At 43.8% G+C, this 22,350-nt stretch overlaps 2 protein-coding genes across 2 annotated transcripts in view; both read left to right on the top strand.

The window, feature by feature from the left end:
• The first annotated feature begins 1,250 nt into the window (after nt 1-1,250).
• LOC140723769 (uncharacterized) lies at nt 1,251-18,511 on the top strand. Its single transcript, XM_073038303.1, has 5 exons — nt 1,251-1,566; nt 14,462-14,557; nt 16,590-16,787; nt 17,536-17,822; nt 18,491-18,511. The coding sequence occupies exons 1-5, from the start codon at nt 1,281-1,283 to the stop codon at nt 18,509-18,511; spliced, it is 888 nt and encodes a 295-aa protein (XP_072894404.1). The 5' UTR covers nt 1,251-1,280.
• Nucleotides 17,978-22,350, top strand: part of LOC140723771 (NACHT, LRR and PYD domains-containing protein 3-like) — a 29,237-nt gene continuing 24,864 nt past the window's right edge. Inside the window, exon 1 of the mRNA XM_073038305.1 lies at nt 17,978-18,773. Coding sequence (XP_072894406.1) covers nt 18,666-18,773 — 108 coding nt within the window. The 5' untranslated portion in view covers nt 17,978-18,665. The remainder of the gene's footprint in view (nt 18,774-22,350) is intronic.

The raw sequence follows: 22,350 nt of genomic DNA, 5'->3' as shown, positions 1-22,350 counted from the left end.
TGCGCTTGATTTATCGTACAATTTCATTGGACCTCTGTGAACTACTCATCAATTTTATTGGTCTACTGTTATGAGGCAAAATGTTTACGAGGCGGCATGAAAAAAATCATGTATTAGCCGCTCCGGATTAAAGGCCGCAAAGTTCAAAGCTGTTCAAAATGTGGGAAAAAAGTAGCGGCTTAAAATCCGGAATCTACGGTATTTATTGTAAGAGTTATTAGGTATAAGACTGAAAATGACTTTAACAATTATTTGGACTTTGTTGAGATTGTCCCTGGAATATGGTGTAAAATCCCGCTCCCCATACTAACACGGGTTATACAGACCAAAGAACAAACTGCCGGAGGAACTCAGTGGGTCGGGCAGCATCTGTGGAGGGAAATGGACCGTCAACATTTCGGGCCGAGACCCTCCCTCTGGACTGAGAGTGGATGGGAAATAGTCAGAGAAACGAGGTGAGGGGTGGGGTTGGGGCAAGAGCTGGGGAGTGAGAGGTGGATCCAGGTGAGGGGGAAGGTGGGAAGTTGGAAATAGTGACGGGGTGTGACGTGAGTGTTTGGGGGAACACGGGGATTCCATAGAGGATTAACAAAGTGGTTAGAGAATATTTGTTATAGAGAGTGCAATGAAGATTCACCAGACTGATCCCTGGAGTGGTGGGGTCATCATATGAAGAAAGATCAAATGTGATAACCCTTTCATTTAGAGAATTGAGGACTGAGAGGTGAACACATTGAAATGCACAACATCATTAGCAGTTGAACCAGGGATCCCAGTCTCTGAAAAAGGGGATGGAATGTCCCGGACTGAGATGAGGGGAAATGTCTCTAATCTGAGGATGGGGAATGTCTCTAAAAACCCACCACAGAGGATGGTGAAGACTCGGTGATCGTCCTCACATAAAACAGAGGCCTGCAGATACGTGGAGATCGAGGAAATGAGCATCGTGCAGAAACATGTGAGATGGGAGAGCAGCCGCCATCTTGTTGATGGTTAGAGGGGCTGAATGGCCTCCTCCTGCTGTTTCTCACTTGATGTCTCAGTGTTCCTGTCCAGTGAGGCTGGAGGAATGTGAATAGAAATTAGTGTTTATAAATATAGACTGATTTAAATGAATCCTCCACATTTCTGGTTGGGTCTGAATTGTGTACTGGACCGGGATGGGATTCGAACCCGTGACCGTTGACTCAGTGGGGTGGAGGGATGGGGACGGGGAAATACAGAGGGAAAATTAAAAATGTAGCTCAGTGTAAATGTGAAATCATGTGGAAAATGGGGCGATGGGTTGGGGAGCGTGTGCGTGGCGAGGAGCGGAGTCACGGGGTCACATGGGAGACCCTCCACACGTCATTCCATTTTGCCACAGAGCTGCAGCGTCTGCAGGTTTGTTTGCCCACCGCCCTGATGATGCAATTCACAACGCGCATGCTCAGTCCGGGATGGGTGATGAATTTTGTTCTTTGTGGAAGCAGATCGGCGGTGGGATCGGGAGGGTGACCTCACCCCCGGTGCGGAGAGCCCGAGACGGATTATTCTCTGCGAAGCAACGCCTACTATTTCCCTTCGGTGAGTATTGAAGCCGGTCCCAATCGGGGGGAGGGGGGAGGGTCTGCCGGTGGGTAGTGAGTTAACTTTCCCGAACTCAAATGAGAGAATCTGCAGATGCTGGAAATGCGAGCAACGCGCACAAAATGCTGGGGGAACTCAGCCAGCCGGGTAGCATCTAGGAAAAGTGTACGGTCGACGTTACCGGCTGAAACCCTTCGGCGGGACTGGAGAATAAAAGGTGGGGGTGGGGAAGGGACAGAGAAACACAAAGTGATCGGTGAAACCTGAAGGGGGAGGGGATGAACTTTCCCGAACTGGCGGCCTCGCCTCGCTTCCTTCACAGAATCTGCCGGGGTCGGTCCGGGTTGTGAGACCTTCACACTGAACCGTCTGAGATGAGCCGCCGCTCAGCCCCTGTTGTTCCGGTCCGATTAGCAGGATGACGTTAAACATGTTTCTATATTGTTACTGACAGAGAATTGTATAATTTATGTTGCGTGTGTTATCTGAATGTACTTGCGTGTGATGCTATTACAAGTCAGTGTTTCTCTGTACCTGTACCTTCCCATACTTAAGCATTTGGCAATAAGTTCAACAGGACCTGAGAAAACTCAATGAGATTTTATTAGTGATGATCATCTTGTCTGTTCGGAAGGTCGAATGTATGAGACAGTACACTGTTAAATGTAAAACCCTGAACAGTGTTGATGATCAGAGGAATCTCAGACTCCAAGTTCATCGCGCGCTGAAAGAGACTGCACAGATTGATCGGGTGGTTAAGAAAGCAAATGGCGTGTTTGTCTTTATTAGTTGAAACATTGAGTTCACAAGTTGGGAAGTTGTGTTGCAGCTTTATTAAACTCTAGTTAGACCACATCTGGAGTGTTTCATATAGTTCTTGTTGTGCCCATTCTCGGAAGGTTGTCGGAGCTTTAGAGAGGGTGCACAAGAAGTTTACCAGGGTATTGCCTGGACAAGACGGCATGAGCTGTAACAAGAGGCTGGACAAACTTGGGTTGTTTTCTCTGGAGCCACATAGGCTGGGGTGAGACTTGATAGAGGTTTATAGACTTAAGAGACCTCGATAGAGTAGATAGACAATAACATTATTCCCAGGGTAGAAATAAGAGGCCATGCATTTGAGCTGAGAGGGGGTAGGTTAAAGGAGATGTGAGGGGTGTTTGTTTTTCCCCAAGAGTCTGGTGGGTCACTGGAATTTGCTCCGTGGGAGACCCTCTGCTCTGATTATGCAATAATAACTCTGCGCATGCTCACAGCCCCCGTATAGGAGGTTTTTTTTCTCTCCCCCGTTCGTTGTTGAAGCAGATTGTCTGCGGGATCGGGAGGAGGAGGGGGAGAGGGTCCTTGCCCTCTGGGATGGGCAGCTGGGGGAGAAATCAGATTCCCATCGTTGAGTATTGAAGCCATTTTCGAGTCAGCAGGTCTCAGTGAGTCCTGTTAACTTCCACAAACTGTTGTCCTCACAGTTACTTCTGAAATCGTTGTTTGTTACCTGGAACTATCGGAGGATTTATTGACTACAACACGAGGTAGTGTAAAGACAATAATTTGTCAGACGGAGACTCCCAGTATTTAAAGTTGAGTCTGTTGTTTCCTGTTCTGGTCATTTTTGGAGAGCTACTTTCTCTGTTGCTCGGAACAGCCCACAGGATCTGCAGGGAATGGTGTACGTTTTTCTCTCTCGGGTCACTTCCCCTCAGTTAAAGTTAGTGGCCTCTGGAGCAGATGGAACAGATTGATAGTGGGGTGGGGAGGATGTTGTGTGCATTAACTGCATTATCCCTGTACAGTGTTGGTTTGAAGAGAAAACTAATGAATGTGGGCATGACATTTGTGCAAGTTTGTTCAGGCCGTCACTAGGGATGTCCTTTGTCACCGATGTTGTTTATACTGGCCATAGAACTCCTGGCTATGGCAATAAGAAAGCAGACAGTCCTGTCAGGCATCCAACTAGGAGAGCAGGAACATAGAATATCCTTATATGCTGATGACATGATTCTCTTTTTTAAGAAAATTATTGGTCAGTATTCCAAACTTAATGCAACAGATTGAATTGTGACTTAAGATCAGACAATGTTAAATGTTTGTGGGTGGAGTTAAGAAACTGCAAGAGTTAGAAGAAAAGAAACATTATTCAAATCATATATACGCCTCCAAATAGCAGCCAAGATGTGGGGTTGATATTGCTATGCGACATGCAAGAGGCATGTAATAAGGAAATGTCACAATTGTAATGGGGGGCATCAAAATGCAAGGGGATTGGAAAAAATCAGGTTGGTGTTGGAACACAAGAGAGGGAATTTGTTGAATACCATTGAGATTGTTTTTTTTAAAGAAGATTGTGCTTGAGTCTACTCAGGGAAAGGCTATCTTAGATTGGGCGTAAGATAGATATGTCCCACAAAAGAAGTCCTCCTCAGATGGCAGGAGTAGGCAACTTTGGCTGACAAGTGAAGTTAAAGACTGCATAAAGGCAAAGGAAAGGCCATATAAGTTAGCAAAACTGAATGGGAAATGGACTGATTAAAATCCAGCAAACGGCAACTAAGAAAAGCTAGAAGAAGGGAAAAGATGAAATACAAGGTCAAACTAACCAGTAATATAAAGCAGGATAATAAGCTTTTCTCCGCCCAGTTATATAAACAGTAAAAGGGAGGTGCGAGTTGATGATAGAGCACTGTAAAATGCTGGTGGTAGAGACAGTAATGGGGGACAAAGGAATGTCAGATGATGGGTACTTTGCATCAGGCCACTGTCGAAGATAAGCAGTGTGCGTGAGTTACAAAGGAAAAACGTGCTGAGTAAGCTCAAAGGACTTAAGGTGTATATCACCTGGACCAGATCGACTACATCCCAAAGCCCTGAGAAAAATTGCTGAAGAAGTAACGGTCACGATCTTTCGAGACTCATTTGATTCTGGCCATGGTCCTGGAGAGCTGGAAGATTGTAAATGTTAGTCCACTCTTAAAGAATGGAGAAAAGCAAAAGAAAGGATATTATAGGTCAGTTAACTGGCACATGGCCAAGTGGTTATGGCGTTGGTCTAGTGATCTGAAGATAGTTTGATCCTCAGCTTAGACAGCATGTTGTGTCCTTGAGCAAGGCACTTAACCACACATTGTTCTGCGATGACACCGGTGCCAAGCTGTATCGGTCCTTACCCTTCCCTTGGACAACATCAGTGGTATGGAGATGGGAGACTTACAGCATGGGCAACTGCCGGTCTCCCATGCAACCCTGCCCAGGCCTGCACCCTGGAAACTTTCCAAGGTGCAAATCCATTGTCTGTCAGACTAACGGGTACCTAACTGGGCTGCAGGGGATGGGAAGGTGTAGGAGGCTATCATTAAGAAATATGTTTCAGGTTTCCTGGAGAATGATAATAAAACAATTCAAAGTTAGCATGGTTCCTCTGAAGGGGAATCTTACTAGACAAAACTGTCAGAGTACTTTGAGGAACTAACACGCAGGGTGCACAAAGGAGAAGTAGTGGATGACACATGGATTTTCAGAAGGCATTTTTTGAAATGCCACTTATGAGGCTATTTAACAAGATAATATACAATGACTTTACTGCTAAGGCACTAGCATTAATGTAGGAATGCTGAACAGGCAGGAAGCGGTGTGTGGGGGGAAAAAGGGGGACTTTTCTCTTGAAGAGTGGTGTTCCTCAGGGGCCGGTATTGCAACAGTTACTTTTCACATTGTGTATCGTTAATTTGTATAATGGAATTCATGGGTCCGTGGCAAAGTTTATGCATGACACGAAGATAGGTGGAGGGACAGGTAGTGATGAGGAATTAATGAGATTGCAGCAGGATTAGACAATATGGAAGGAACTGTGAAAACATAGGCAGAAGTAATACAGGGCTGGGAAATGAATGATATCCCATTTTGGAGAAGGCCAATAGTGTGGGCTATTATCTAAATGAGAAGGTTCAAACATTCCAGGTGCAGACAGTCATCATGTAAGACAACCAGAAGGTAACATTTACAGATCTGTTGTAAAGAAGACAAATGCAAAGTTGACATTTATTTCAAGTGGAATAGAATGGAAAAGCAAAGAGAAAATACAGAGGCTTTGTAAGACTAGTCAGGCTGCTCTTCATTATCATCAGGCTCACAAATATGATTCTGGGAATAAAGGGGTCAACATATCAGGACCATTTGGCAGGCTTGGGCCAGTACTCACTGGAATTTAGAAGATTGCAGAGGGAGATCATTGAAACATCTTGAATGTTGAAAAGACTAAGTACTGCGGATATGAAGAGGATGTTTCCTATGATGGGCATATCCAGAACAGGATGGCACAGCCTCAAAATTGAGGGGTGAACTTTTAGAACAGAGGTTAGGAGCATTTTCTTTTGCGCTAGAGTAGTAAATCTGTGGAATGCTCTGCCAGAGACTGGGGGAGGCCATGGGGAAATTTAAGGTGTAAGTTTATACTTTACTGATCGGTCAGGTCATCAAATGATATGCCGAGAAGGTAGGTGTATGGGGTGGGGTGGGATCCGGTGTCAGCTATGATCGGATGGTGAAGCAAATGCTTTGACGCCCATCTGGTGAGTCTGTGCTTGAAGAGCTACGTGCAGATTTTGTTGCTCTCTTATACAAAAGTTGTGGTTAAATTGTAGAGTGTAGAGAAAATGTTTGAAGTTGATATGCACATGTTACAAGGAGAGGATGGCCAGGCTGAGTCTATACTCCTTGGAACGTATAAGAATGAGCAGCGACTTTACATAAATATTTAAAATTATGACAGTCAGAGATAGTGCCAGTGTTAACAGTCCTGTCCTGAGGTCAGGAGAGGACATAACTAGGGAAGTAGATTTTGGATGTGAGGGAAAGTTTTAAAGGGGAGACGAGCAGCAATATTTTCATGCGGCGATTCGTGATTACGTGGTATGAGCTGCCAGGGGAAGTAGATGGGGCAGGGAATATAGTATCACATAAGAAGCTCTGGATGGGTAGGTGGAGTAAAAAGAGACATCTAGGCACATTGCTCTCTGAAAGTGGATAAACAGATTGGCTGCACAGGTGGTTAAGAAGGCAAATGGCATTCATTAGTAGATACATTGATTTCAAAAGTCAGGAAGTTATGTTGCCACATAAAATACCAGTTAGACCACATCTGGAATGTTACATACTGTTTTGGTTGACCCATGCTAGGAATGATGTTGAGGCTTTGGAGAGGGTGCAGAAGCAATTTATCAGGATATTGCCTGGATAGGAGGGCATGATGCAAAATGAACAAACTTGGGTCATTTTCTCTGGAGTGGAGCAGGCCGGATTGAGTCTTAACAGAAGTTTGTTAGATTATGAGAGGCAATGTTGGAGTAGACAGACTGTGTACTTTTCCCAGAAATGTCTACGACCAGATCATGCCTTTAAGGGGAGGGGATGAAAGGAGATAGGAGTGGCAAGTGTTTTTTTTTTCCGCAGTTAGTGTTGGACACTGGAATGATCTGACTGAGGTGGTGGTAGAGGCAGATTCTTTATGGATTTTTAAGGGATGTTTAGACAGCCATGTGAATGTGAGGAAAATGGATAACAAAATATGGACATTGTCCAGGCAGAAGTAAATAGTTCAGTTAGACTTTTAATTACTAATTTAATAGGTTTGGCACAAAATGATGGGCTGAATGGCCTGTTCCTGTGCTGTGCTTCTTGTCGAGAGGTTTTGGGGGCAAAAGGACTGAGTGGGAACAACAGGTCAACTGGTGCCCAATGTGGGAAATGTGAGATCACCCACTTCTGTAGAAGAAGCAGAAACACTGAGTGTGTTTAAATAGAGAAGGACTGAGATGCAGTGGGGAGGGAGGGAGGGAGGTCAAAATTACATTACATTTATTGCAGGAGTTACTACATATAAGTGAAAATGACTTTAGCAATTATTTGGGCTTTGCTGAGATTGTATCGGGAAGAGAAACATAGAAAACCTACAACACAATACAGGCCCTTCCACCCACAAAGTTGTCCCAAACATGTCCCTACCTTAGAAATTACCTATAGCCCTCTATTTTACTAAGCTCCATGTACCTATACAAAAGTCTCTTAAAGGACACCATCGTATCCGCCTCCACCAATGCTGCCGGCAGCCCATTCCACACACTCACTACTCTCTGAGTAAAGAAACTTACCCCTGATATCTTCCATGCATCTACTCCCCAGCACCTTAAAGCTGTGTCCTCTTGTCGCAACCATTTCAGCCCTGGGAAAAAGCCTCTGACTATCCACATGATCAATGCCTCTCATCATCTTGTACACCTCTATCAGGTCACCTCTCATCCTCCGTCGCTCCGAGGAGAAAAGGCCAAGTTCACTAAACCTATTCTCATAAGTCATCCTCCCAAATCCAGACAACATCCTTTTAAATCTCCTCTGCACCCTTTCTAAAGCTTCCACATCCTTCTTGTAGCGAGGCGACCAGAACTGAACACAGTACTCCAAGTGGTGTCTGACTATGGTCCTATATATCTGCAACATTACCTCCAGGCTCCTAAATTCAATTCCACGATTGATGAAGGCTAATACACCATACACCTTAACCACAGAATCAACCTATGCAGATGCTTTGAGCATCTTATGGACTCAGACCCCAAGATCTCTCTGATCCTCCACACTGCCAAGAGTCTTACCATTAATACTATATTCTGCCATCATATTTGATCTACCAAAATGAACCACTTCAACCTTATCTAGGTTGAACTTCATCTGCGACCTGGTTCCCAATGTCTTTATCTTTGATTGGTAGAATTAATGCGATTAAGATGGTTATTTTACCTAAATTCCTGTATCAATTTCAGGCAATATCAACTTTCATTCCCAAATCTTTTTTGCTATGATTGATTCTAAAATTTCTTCATATATATGGCAGTATAGAAATCCCAGGTTAAGCGTAAATACTTACAGAAATCAAAAAAAAGGAAGGCGGTTTGGCTTTGCAGAATCTTAGATTTTATTATTGGGCAATTAATATTTGATATTTAACGTTTTGGATGCAAGAGTTGGATGAAGCTCAAGTGGGAGGCTGCAGAGGGGTTTTCATTGGCTCTATTTTATGAGCTGTGCTTCCATTTGTATTTACTAAATTGAATAAACAAATGATAAATCCAATAGTTAAACATACAATATGAATATGGTTTCAATTTCGTAATTTTTTTTGGATTGAATCAATTTATCCTGTCAAGTCCTATTATATCTATATTTTTTCAAACCATCTAGAATTGATCAAGCTTTTTTAAAAATGGAAAACAAAAGGAATAACATGCTTTCATGATTTATACATGGATGCTTGTTTTATGTCTTTTGAACAGATGTCTAAAAAATATAATTTGCCTAGATCAGACTTATACAGATATTTACAGAGTAAAATCTTTCTGAATGCTACTTTACCTACCTTTCCGATATCACATCAAATTGAAGTTACAGAAAAATAAATTAGGTTTAAACCCCTATTAGAGGAGTTTAATAGCAATTATTTATGATCTGATTATGAAAATATGTCTAGGTAGATATGATAAAATTAAGAATGAGTGGGAAAGAGAACTTCAAATATCTTTATGTACAGAGAAATGGGAGAAAATTTTTAAACTAGTTAATACTTATTCAATGTGTGCCAGACATGCTTTGATACAATTTAAGGTGGTTCATAGGGCTGATACGTCCAAGAATAAGTTAGCTCATTTTTACTGTCATAAGAATCGAAAATACATGTGGACTAAGATGTTAACTGTCCTGTGCTGTCATCAGTGCGATCATCAGTTGATCTGCCACCTGTCTTCAGGAGTTTCGGCCCGCTTATGATCAAGACTCCCTCGAGGTGGTGGGCCAGCAGTGCTAAAGCACCACCTCCCACTGGTGAGCTTAACAACTTGGCATCGGCCTCTATCAGAGTTGTTGTTTGCTTCCATCCAACAGATAGTCTACTCTTCAGGTATCTATGCAACTACTGAATAGTTTGCAAAAGATGGATACGCTGTCCGACTATCTGCCCCTCTGATGTACTTGATCCACACCCATGATGATCCTGTCTCTGCTGCCTCAGCTACAGCCCTGCTGGTTGACTTGATCTCTCTTCTAGTAAAGCCAAGGTCATGCAGCCACTTCTGGAAAGTGAACGCAATAAAACCACGGCACCCTACTTCAAATGCATAGCATGAGACCTTCCACCCTCTGTCTCTGCACTCTGATCTTAATTCTGCATACTTGGTTAACTTGTGCTCATGGGCTTCATTGATGTTGTCCTCCCAGGGGACTGTGAGTTCACCAATAACCACTTCTCTACTGATGTCAGGTTATACGATTATATCTGGATGCAATGTGGTGAAAACTATTTGCTCCAGAAACTGCCTTTCCCATCCAGTTCGGCCTTGACACACCAATCATTGGCTGAAGAAAGTATGCTTGATCGTGGGCCTGTGCTGTACACCCTTGACTTGGAGCCTTCTTTCACAAATGATATGCGATGTTCTGTGCAGCATGGGGCACGAGATAAGTTGTGCTGCAGTACTCTCTGCTCAACCGCTTCTGTTACAACTTTGAGAACATTGCTACGTCTCCAAGTGTACATGCCGCTGGAAAGATTGACTCTGCATGCACTTCAAGAAACGTTGAAGTGTTCCCTTCTTGCCACAAACAGCACACCTGTCTTTCTTATCTTCATACCAGGTACTGAGGTTGGCAGGTGTTGGGAGCGGGTCATACACTGCTCTGTATAGAAAAGAAATGCGGAGCAGTTCCAACTGCCACAGAATGTTCCAAGATAGATGTCGTTGTTCAACACTTTCCCACCAGGTCCAAGCCCCTTGTTTGGTTAGGCCAGTTGCTTTAGCTAACCTCTTATCCACTTCTACCTCTCATATTTCTTGCATTGCAAGCTCACGGCGCTCCTTACCTGTAGAAGATGACCATCACTTATGGGTTGTCCATCCAGGTCCCTGGCGGCCTAGCTGGGTAGCCCCAATTGTCTCCTTCTGCTTCAATCTAGACTCTGCCTCATCAGCTGCTGTCCAGGCTGACCACTTCCTGCCTGATCTCAAATCCAGCTGGGTGTTCTTGACGACAGGGTCTTTTGAGTCTCAAAACATCAAGAATGATCCTACCTTGGCTACCTTGACCTCTTCAACAAGGGATTGCACTGGGATGGTGAGCTTTGTCTGGCTACTGTGGATTGCAACATTAGTGAGGCTGCTCAGTGCTCCAAGCCACTTCTTCACATACTTGTTGATCTTCCGTTCCTTTGCCTCAACATGGGACATTGCCACTTCATAGACAATTAGTGATCACATTATCCATGGCATCAGTCCATACTGCAAGCACCACAACTTAAACTTGCCAGGCAAGCCACACTTGTCGACAGACATCAAACCTCTACAGATCTGTTCTGTCTCTTGAACCCTCTTGGTGTCTCTCAGCTCCTCTGTTTACCATCGCTCGAGGGTTATATAAATCCTGTTTGTGATAGATGTAATTCTGAAGTAGCTTCCTTCTATTGAATTCTGGTCTTGTCCACTTCTGGGAAAATATTGGAAAGATGTTTTTGATATTATTTCAATAATTCTATGTGTTGATTTACAACATCATCCTATTACTGCAATCTTTGGACTACCAGTGATAGACTCCAGTCATTTATCCTCATCAGCTTGTCATTTAATTGCTTTTGTGACACAGCCAGAAGATCCATTTTATTTAAATGGAAATATTCCAACCCCCTACCACATTTCAATGATTTCCTCAAATGATAGCATGTCTAAATTTGGAATAAAAAATAGGGCTGGTACTATGGACCCTTGTGTTAAATTTAAAGAAACTTCAAGGCCATTTATTCAATTTCTTCATATGATGTAAGTTGACACTTTCTGAATCTTTTTTTAGTAATTTTTTTGTTCATATATAGGGGAGCGGAGTTAACGACAAATTATAATTTTAACCAATGAAATATGGCAGCCCAATCTTTGTTTTTGTTTTAGTTTAGTTTTCTTAGTTTGTTTTTTTCTTTTTATAAATACCTTTTTCATGGTTAATTACTAAGAGATTGGGAGGCTAAACTCTATTTGTTACTTGAAATATATATTTTTACATGTTAACCGTTATTAATGTAATCCCGACCTCTATGTACCATTATCAATATTGTTATGTTTATTAATTTGTATTTAATAAAAAGATTGAAAAAGAAAAAAAAAAGAACTTAATGGTACTTTGCATCAGTCTTCAGAGTGGAAGACCAAAGCAGTGTACCAGACGTCCGTGAGTGTCATTACTATTACAAAGGAAAAACATGCTGGGGTAAACTCAAAGGTCTTAAGGTGTATATCACTTGGACCAGATCAACTACATCTCAAAGCCCTGAAAACAATTGCTGAAGAAGTAACAGTCACAATCTTTCTAGAATCTCTTGATTCTGGCATGGTCCTGGAGCACTGGAGGATTGTAAATGTCACTCCAGGTGGGTCTCATCACAGCTGCAAGAATTATATTGCAAAACTGGGAAAAAAAAACAGATGTCCCACTGTGAAGGAATGGACTGAGGAAATGGTTAAGATTTCATCATATGAACACATGTTGGGAAGAATTAACAGTGAGGGAAAAGTGCAAACGTGTGGGATCAATTTTGGTTGTATGTTAATATAAACTTAAATTAGAAGTTGTTTTTATTTTCTTTTTCTTTGTTTTATATGTTTTCCTGTCATGGGATGGCTGGTTAAATATGCTGTACTATGTCTGCTCTGTGATATGCTGTGCTGCTTTGTAAAATAAGAATAAATAATAATAAAAATTTGAATTACAAAAAAAAGAATAGAGAAAGGCAAATGAAAGGAAATTATAGGTCGGTGAGCTGTACCGCAGGGGATGGTAAAATGTAAGAGTCTATTATTTAGAACAAGGTTTCGGGTTTCTTGGAGACTAATGATAAAACAACTCAAAGTCAGCATGGTTTCTCTGAAGAGAAATTATACCTGACAAAACAGTTAGCTGTTTGAGGAAGTAAGAAGCAGGGTGCACAATGGAGTAGTGGATGTCATTTAGTTGGATTTTCAGAACACGTTTGTTGAGGTGCCACACATATGGCTGCTTAACAGGATAAAATCTTATGGCTTTACAGGTAAGGCACTGGCATGAATGTAGGAAAGGCGAACAGGCAGGAGACCGTGTATGGTAATAAAGGGGGCCTTTTTGCTTGTAGAGTGGTGTTCCTCAGGGTCAATATGTGACAGATACTTTTTCACATTTTCTGGTTCTATGACAAGGTTTGCACATGTAAGATAAGTAGGGGGACAGGTGGTGATGAGGAATTAATGAGATTGCAGTGCGATGTCGACAAATTGGAAGAAATGGCAAAACCATTGGCAGAAGTAATACAGGGCTGGAAAATGCATGATATTCCATTTTGGTGAAGGAACAATAGTGCGGGTAATTATCTAAATGAGAAGGTTCAAATATCAGAGGTACAGAGAGTTTTGCATGTTATCATGCAAGACAACCAGAAGATAAAATTTACAGGTCTGTTGTAAAGAAGGCAAATGCAAAGTTGGCATTTATTTCAAGTGGAATAGAATAAAAAACAAAGAGAAAATACTGAGGCTTTGTAAGACTGGCAGGCCGCTCTTAGATTATTATCAAAAGTTCGGGCCCCATATCTCAGAAGAGATGTGCAGTTATTGGAGAGAGTCCAGAGGAGATTTACAGGGATGATTTCGGGAATAAAGGGGCTAACATATGAGGACCGTTTGTAAGCTTTGGGCTAGTATTCACTGGAATTTAGAAGAATACTGGGGATTTTTGTTGACATATTTCAAATGCTGAAAGGACTAAGTAGTGTGGATATAGAAAGGATGTTTCCTGTGGTGGGGTATTCAGGTCTGGATGGCATAGCCTGAAAATTGAGAGGTGACCTTTTAGAACAGGATTTTCTTCCACCAGAGAGTTTACAAATCTGTAGAATGCTCTGCCACAGACTGTGGTGGAGACCAAGTCCGTGAGTAGCTTTAAGGTGAAAATTTATAGTTTCCTGAATGGTCCTTGGGATCCAGTTTCAGCCATGGATGGTGGAGCAGATGGAGGGATGTTCATCTGCTGAGGCTGTGCTTGTAGAGCTACGTGCAGATTTTATTGTCCTTTTATAGAAAAGTTGTGTATAAGCTGAAAAGAGTGTAAAGAGAAGCTGTATGAAGATGTTGCCCAGACTACAGGTCTGAGTTACATGGAGAGGATCCCAGGCTGGGTACTTACGCCTTGGAATGTCGGAGATTGAGAAGCGACTTTACAGAATGTATAATATTATAAGATTCAGAGATAAGGTCAATGTTAACAGTCTTTTATTGAGGTCAAGGGAGGCCAAAACTAGGGAAGTAGATTTCGGATGTGGGGAACAGTTTAAAAGGGACTCAAGCAGCAACATTTTCATGCAGAGGTTGGTAATTATGTGGAGTGAGCTGTCGGAGGAAATTGATGAGGTAGGGAACATAGTATCTCTTAAGAGGCTTTGGATGGGCATGCGGAGTGAAGCGAGTGGTCTAGGCCAATCACTGGAAATTGGAACCAGCTCAGTGGTCACTGTGATCAGCATGATCTCGTTGGGCTGAAGGGTCTGTATCCGTGCTCCACTGCTCTGTGCTCTGATACAGGAGATGGATACAGACAGTTTACCTCGACGACTGGTAGACACACATTATAGTACAATAGTCTTTGCTTTATTATCTTGTTCACTATTATTGGTATAGTATTTTTGAGTATTATTATTCAGCATTTATTATTAGGTAAGCACACTGCTAAGTGTGCTTTTAAATGTTGCTGCTATAATGAAAGAATTTCCCATTTGGATCAATGACATTATTATTATTATTATTAATTGCTCTCTCTCTGATTCACTGCCTCCTTGTGTGTGATTCAGAGGATCACCAGCAGGTGGAGCTTTCCTGCACCGGGACCAAAGTGAAAAAAGAAGACGACAATCAGCAATCGTCAGTCAAAATCAGAATGGACAAAGGTATAATCACTGGGTACGATTGAACTTCTGTTTTGTTGGTCTCAGTAGTTAAGATAAGGAAACTTACACAGATGTGAACTGGGCACAAGAAAGTTTCAGCAATCAGGGTCATTGATCCCACTGCAAAGGGGCCGCCTTGAATAATTTATCAATCCAACAGTTTCAGAGCAGGGATCTGACACCGATAATGGTCAAATCACAGCAGTCACCATGCAGAGTTTCACCTGAATGAAAGGAACAGCAGCACTAAAATCAATGAAGCACAGACTGGAATGTGACAGTGGTCTTGTGAGTGATGGAACACTCCAGGGAATAGTCAGGGTCTGTTTTATCTCTGAACATGTCCAGATGTGGCAGGCGCCTCCAACTTCCATTAATAAAAGACCTGGAACATTTCCAGGATTTTAGTGATTGGGTGAATACAGGGCATTTCAGGGTTTGCAAGGGCGTACTTGCAAAGATAAGTATGGGCAGAGCTTGCACGGTAATTAGTAGGGACATGAAAGGTGTTGCCAAACAGAGTGAACCAACGGAATTGATGCACATTTCCCTGAAACTGTTTATACACGGAAATAGGGCAGAGGAAGGATATCATTAAGATGGAAAGGGTACGGAGAAGATTATCACGAGTGTAGGGCTTGATCTAGATGGAGAGGGCCTTTACTGCCTGTAGCAGAGCTTCATGACTGCCATGTCATTACTGAAACATATTATCCCACAATCTGTCTGTCCTTATCTTTAGGATTGAACTTTGAACTTCCCAGCAGTGGAGAATGAGGGAATTGATGGTCTGTTGAATATTGTTTACTGTCTAAATGGTTTAACTTAGCGTTTGAACAAGTGAAGGCAGAATGTCCACACGTGGTGAGATGAGAAGTTTATATAAACTTCTGAAGAGGCACAATGGTGGGTATCCTTACAGGCTGCATCAGGGTCTTGCATGGAAACACTAATGGCTATGAATGACAAAGCCTGTATGAATTGTTGGATGCAGTTCAGTACATCACTGCAAAACCCTTCCCCGTCAATAAGCCCTCCCCACAAAGGAGAACAGTCAAAAGAGAGCAGCATCTATCATCAAGTAGCCCCCGTGCTGGAGGTACAGGTGCCTTTGTTCTCACACTGGCAGAGTCAGGAACAGTTATTATCCTTTAACTATCAGGCTTCTAAAATAGCGGATATCTTTACTCACCACAACACTGAACACAACCTTCAAATTACTCAAAGACTCCTGTTCTCATGTCCTTCATTAATTTATGTATTTGCTGTATTTGCAAAGACTGGAGTTTGCGTATTGGCTGCTTGTCAGCACTGTTTGTAATCTTTCACTGATTCTATTACATTTCTTTGTTCTACTGTCAATGTACAGATAGCACATTGTACATATATTTACATTTAACAATGACGTTGCTAATGCAGGACATGGAATAATTCACTGGTCCTTGACCTCACTGATAGTGCAGGGTGACCTTTAAAACAGAAAAAGAGTGAGGAAATTATGGTAAATTTTACAAATACATATTACGGTGCAGTGTGTGTGAAGGTACAAGAAGACATCAACATCAATAGGATTTGCAACTTGTTGACAAGATGTAGGTGTCTCTGTGAGGAAGTTGAAGTAAATTTCAGAGAGTGATTTGGCAACATTCAGACCACAGTAGTCCCAAGCTCAGAGAGAGGGCATGGTGTCGTGTGATTTTGGGGAGGGGGGTGTATCTTTGCTTATGGAAGATCATCCCAGTAATATGCCCCAGCATCATTGTACTGGTGCCATTAAGATTCCCTGGCCATCAGAATGTTCAAATACTGAACATCCAGTGATTAGTATTACTGTGTCTATCCTGTTCTTTTTCGGGGAGTAGATGTGTGCTTATCATGATGGTTACCTGGCTGGTTCACATTAACCAGCACAGCCCCACTCCAAATCTGATCAGCCAGAATCTCTGCTCCATTGCAGCCACTCATTGTGAATCCTTGTTTTTCTTTGCTCTTAATTATTCTAGTATACACTGTAATGCATCATTTGTTTCAGGTGGGAAATTAAATCGGGCCCAGAAAGTATTCAGGAGCATTTTGCCAGGCATCTCATCGAGAGAAGGTGATCGGGACATGGGCAGCAAGGTATCAAATCAAAGTCAGATGGAGACCGATGCCCCAATGGAGGAGGAGCAATGTCAGCCCAGAGAGAGTGGTGGCACAGACACTGATCAGGACCCTGCAATCAGCACACGTGAGACAACTGTTTCTCAGCTTGGAAGCTCATTAAACACGGAATTGTCAAGTCCCCAACAAGGAGTGCTTCTGGAAGATAAACCCTGTAATATGTCCCTCTATGATCTGTACTGGTGCTATTAAGGTACTCTGGTCAGCAGTGTGTTGAAATACTCAGCATCCAGTGATCAGTATTACTGTGTCTATCCTGTTCTTTTTCTGGGAGTAGATGTGTGCTTATCATGATGGTTACCTGACAGGTTCACATTAACCAGCACAGTCCCACTCCAAATCTGATCAGCCAGAATCTCTACTCCATTGCAGCCACTCATTGTGAATCCTTGTTTTTCTTTGCTCTTAATTATTCTAGTATACACTGTATTTCTCAGCTTGGGAGCTTATTAAATACGGAATTGTCAAATCCCCAACAAGGAGTGCTTCTGGAAGATAAACCCTGTAATATGTCCCTCTATCATCCGTACTGGTGCTATTAAGGTTCTCTGGTTAGCAGTGTGTTGAAATACTCAGCATCCAGTGATCTGTATTACTGTGTCTTTCCTGTTCTCTTTCTGGGAGTGGATGTGTCCTGTCACCAGTTTATCGGGATGGTCACCTGGGAGGACGTGTGGTTCACATTCACCAGCACAGTCCCACTCCAAATCCGATCAGACAGAATCTCGACTCCACTGCAGCCACCCATTGTGAATACTTATTCTGCTCAGCTCTAAATCACTCCAGTATAAACTGTAATTCATATTTTAATTCAGGTGGGAAATCAAATCGGGTACAGAAATTACTCAATAGATTTTTGCCAGGCAGCTCATCAAGAGAAAATAATCGGGTCATGGGAAACAAGGTACCAAAGCAGGATCAGATTGAGAGGAATGTCCCAATGGAATGTACTCCGGCTGTAGAGGAGGGAGAACAAAGCCAGACCAGAAACAGTGGCGACAGCGACACTAATCAAGACACTGCAACTGGAATTAGTAAGGTGACTGCTTGTCAGCACGGAAATGCATTAAACATGGAATTGTCAAGTCCCCAGCACGGAAATGTTGGTTCAAGCCTCAGCAAGACACTTAACAACACATTGCTCTGCGACTACACTGGTGCCAAGCTGCATGGGTCCTAGTGCCCTTCCCTTGGACAACATCAGTGGCGTGGAGAGGGGAGACTTGCAGCTTGGGCAACTGCTGGTCTCCCATACAAACCTGCCCAGGCCTGCGCCCAGGAAAAAACTTTCCAAGGCGCAAATCCATGGTCTCACGAGACTAACGGATTTCTATGATATGATCGCAGAATGAGGGAGGGAGGAAGGAGAATGTAAGGCCTTGTCGGACTGTTGGCAGAGGAGACTTTATCATGTGAATGGGGTGCAAAAGGTGCAGTGGTTCATCCATTACCCCTCTACCGGAAATGCACTACCTGCTCTGAGGGCTTCCAGGATGTGTATTTGAGGAAATTCCGCTGTCCAGATGAAGAAAGTGTTTTCGCGATGTGAATTAAGGAAATGTAGACAACCAATGGAGAGAGTATCTCTGGGAAGCGAGTATCAGTGACAGACCCAGAATTACATTGCCCATCCTAAATTGATCTGGGTGAGTGCTGGGGTGGGAGAATTGTTTTCTGGTAATTTTGTCCTTTGGTAAATTAATGCCCAAAGCATGGTTGAGTTGGTTTTAAGGCCCGTGTTGGAGATTGTGACAAAATCTGTTTTCGTAGCTGAAGGCAGGTGAACGCTGAGATTGCAGACATGATGGATTTGCTGGGTGATGTGAGAGCAAGAGAGATGACGGATTTTTGAGTTACTGTCTGCTTTCTCCTTTTTATATTCACAAATCCAGAGTTTACAATCTCTGACCTCCTGACGCGGTGGGATGACAATAGACTGTACCAAATGGCAGAGTTCTACAGGGACAGACTGAAACAAGCAATTGAAGAAATGGTTGAAAGACTCAGTTGGACGTTGACAAAGGAAGGACATTTTAGTAGAGAAGAAAACAAGGTGAGTGCATTTAGTGTATTGTCACAGAGCTGCTGGTATCTGAAGGAATAGTTATCAAAATTCATCTACACTTTCTCAGAGTTGGCTGTGCATTAGCATTGTTGAACAGACATTCAGTTTAAAATTAATTTTGCATCTTCTCAGGACTTCCCATCAAATTCACTTGAACTCATTAATCCAGGATGAATATTAAGCTAACAGATTGTAAATCGGACCACTGGCGTCACTACAGTCACTGTGAGAGGGAAAACCTGCTAGCCACACCTGTTCCGGTCTCTATCTGAATTCCCAAACAATGAGTGACTGAGCTTTCATTGTCATAGAAAAGTACAGAACAGAAACAGGACTTTCAGCCCAACTACATGCTGAAATATTTACGCTGCCTTCTTCCACTGACCTACACCCAGGCAATAGCCCTCTATTACTCTACCAGTGTTAATCCGGGTCTTCATCCAGACCGCGAACTCTGGGTCTTGCAGCCGCCGCTCCTGTCAGCCTTAAGCCATATAGGATCATCTTGTCTTAAGAAGGTGCACCTGTTGCCTATCAGCTGGCAGGTGGATATAAGGGACTCTCGGACCAAGTCTAGTTGGGGGGGGGAGGTTGTCCTGCTCTGAATCTGGTTGTCTTGTACGAGCTGGTTTGCCATGTTCTGAGATGTTTCATCCGATTGTCTCTGTTTGTTCCGGTCGTCCTGGCTTGGAGGGTCCATGGCTTCATCCTCAGGTTCTGTGAGTCAGCCTTGGAGTCACCCCGGACCAAGTTCCCTTCCGATCCCTTGCCTCTGTCGGGTTGCAGGCCGGACTGCAGTTGCCCGATGGGGGGACTCTGTCCCCTTCCTACCCCTCACCTCTGATGGGTGGTGCCCACTACCTGTCCAGGTGTCCCGCGTCATGCCCGGGCCTCCGTGTTCCCGTCTGGGAGGCGGCCCTGCCCAGGAGTATGCAGCCCACCCTGAGGTCTCTGCCCCTTCCTACCCCATGCTCCCTACGGGTGGTGTTTGCACCTGCCCAGGTGTTCTGCGTCTTGCCCGGGCCTCCGAGTTCCTGCCTGGGAGGTGGCCCTGTCCAGGAGTTATGCAGCCGCCTCAGGGGCTCTCTTGCCTAGCCACGGACTCCGAGACCCAGCCTAGCCACGGACTCCAGGATCCAGCCTAGCCATGAACTCTCTCTGAACCCCAGGATTACCTAGCAGGCCCCGTCTCTTTCGCACGCCCTGGTCTCCCCATCTGGATCTATCCTTTAGTTATTCCTGTCCTGCCCCTAGTAGTTCAGTGCCTGCTTCCTGCACTTGGGTCCACCCTCCTGCCCCCCTGTGACAGAACGACCCCTCCAGCATGGACCCAGCAAGACAGACACTGGAGTCTATTTCCCGTCACCCTGGAGTTCTCTCTGTTCTGTACGTTCCCCCCCCACCCACACGTAACTTCTCTAGCCCTAAAGACCTTCCTTGGTCACCTGGAGGCTCCCTTTGAAGTGGGGGTGGGTGCGTGGGGGTACTGTTATGGTCCAGTCCGGAGCCCGCATTGCGGGTCTTCATCCGGTCCACAGACTCCGGACTCCGGGTTTTGCAGCCTTCCCTCCTGTCACCCTTAAACCAAACAGAATCATCATGGCTTAAGAAGGTGCACCTGTTGCCTACCAGCTGGCAGTTGGATACAACGGACTCTGGGACTGAGCCTAGTTGGGGGGGGGGGGGGGGGGGTTCTTCCTGCTCTGAACCTGTTTTATCCTGTTTGCTGGTTGTCTTGTACGAGCTGGTTTGCCATGTTCTGAGGTGTTTCGTCTGATTGTCTCCGTTTGTTCCGGTCGTCCCGGCTTGGACGGCCCATGGCTTCATCCTCAAGTTCTGTGAGTCAGCCTCGCAGTCACCCCGGACCAAGTTCCCTTCCGATCCCTTGCCTCTGTCGGGTAGCAGGCCGGACTGCCGTTGCCCGGCGGGGGAACTCTGTTCCCTTCCTACCCCTCACCTCTGATGTCTCGTTCGCACGCCCTGGTCTCCCCATCCGGTTCTTTTCTTTAGTTATTCCTGTCCTGCCCCTAGTACTTCAGTGCCTATGTCCTGCACTTGGGTCCAGCCTCCTGTCCCCTTGTAACAACCAGTCATGTAGCTATCCAAACATCTCTTAACTATTGAAATCAAGCATCTGTCCTTCCACTGCTTGTGGTGGTAGTGATTCCACACTCTCATGACCTGAGTGAGGAAGCTCACCGCATGTTTCCCATGAACTTTTCATCTTTCACCCTTCACCAATGACCTCTTGTAGTACCAGCACCTGATCTCAATGGAAAAAAGCCTGCTTGCATTTACCCTATTTATAACACTCATAATTGTGTTCCCCTCTATTAAATTTCCCCTCAATGTCCTATGTTCCAGTAATAAAGTCCTATCCTATTCAATCTTTCCTTATTACTCATGTCCTCCAGTCCCTGCAACATCCCTGTTAAATTTGCTCTGTATTGTTTCAACTGTCTGCTTCCTCAAAGTTTCCTGTTCCTGCACATAGCTTCATATTGCCTCCAAAATTGGCCACAAAGCCTTCAATTCTGTTTGTAAGGTCATTGCCAGATAATGCGGAACAAAATGGTCTTATAACCCACACACGCAGAACACTACTAGTTACTGGCATCCAACATCTGAAGGCCCTTTTTGCTCCCACACCTTATCTCCTGCCAGTCAGCCAAAAGTCTATCTATTGGAAAAACATGTATCCTTTCTCCATGCTACTATGCTTCTTGTCATACCATGTGATCTTATCGTGATAAGCTGCCTCATGCGTGGCACCTTGTCAAAGGTTCTCTGAAAGTTCAAGTAAACAAAATTCCTTGTTAGCTATGCTTACTCATCTTCCCTTTAGAATAATTATTCATCCCTTGTGATTATTTATCCTGCACCTTCCAAATCTCTCCCAGGAACTCCAGCCATTCCTGCTGTGCTGTCATGCCAGCTGATGTCATCTTTGGCCAGCTCCTCTCTCATGCCTTTGTAATTTCATTTATTCACAGTAATACTGAAACATTTAAGTTCACCTTCTCCCTCTCGAATTGCAGGGCAGGTTCTATCATATTATAATCACTGACTCTTAAGGGTTCCTTTACCTTCTGCTCACTAATGAAATTTGGTTCAATCCGCAACACAGAATACGGATCCGGCTTCCACATACTGGCCTCAACGACAAGCTGCTCCAAAAAGCATCGCTTATGCATTCTACAAATCCCCTGTCTTGGGATTCAGCAGCAAGCTGATTTTCCAAAGGTGCTTGCATACTGAAATTCCCCATGGCCACTTTAACCCTGCCCCATTTACTTGCTTTTTTTCCAATCTCCACACCCTGGCTCCTGTTTGGAGGCCTGTATATAAGTTCCATCAGGGTCACTTTATAATTCAGGTGTCTTAACTCTACGTCATACAGTCTTTCTAGGGATCATTTTTTTTAACTAACAGAGTTGACCCAAAGTTACTTGCCAATCCTTTCGATACAATCAAAAGGTGTTATGGCTAACATAAGAAGGCACACTTTTAATGTGCTTGGAAGTAGGCAGGTACAAAGGAGTTTTTTTTTAAGCAGAGTTGTGAG

This window comes from Hemitrygon akajei, unplaced genomic scaffold (assembly GCF_048418815.1).
Source record: "Hemitrygon akajei unplaced genomic scaffold, sHemAka1.3 Scf000134, whole genome shotgun sequence".
In the NCBI taxonomy this organism is placed as follows: Eukaryota; Metazoa; Chordata; class Chondrichthyes; order Myliobatiformes; family Dasyatidae; genus Hemitrygon; species Hemitrygon akajei.
Note: the sequence above shows the minus strand (reverse complement) of the source record. Positions and strands in the feature narration are given on the sequence as shown.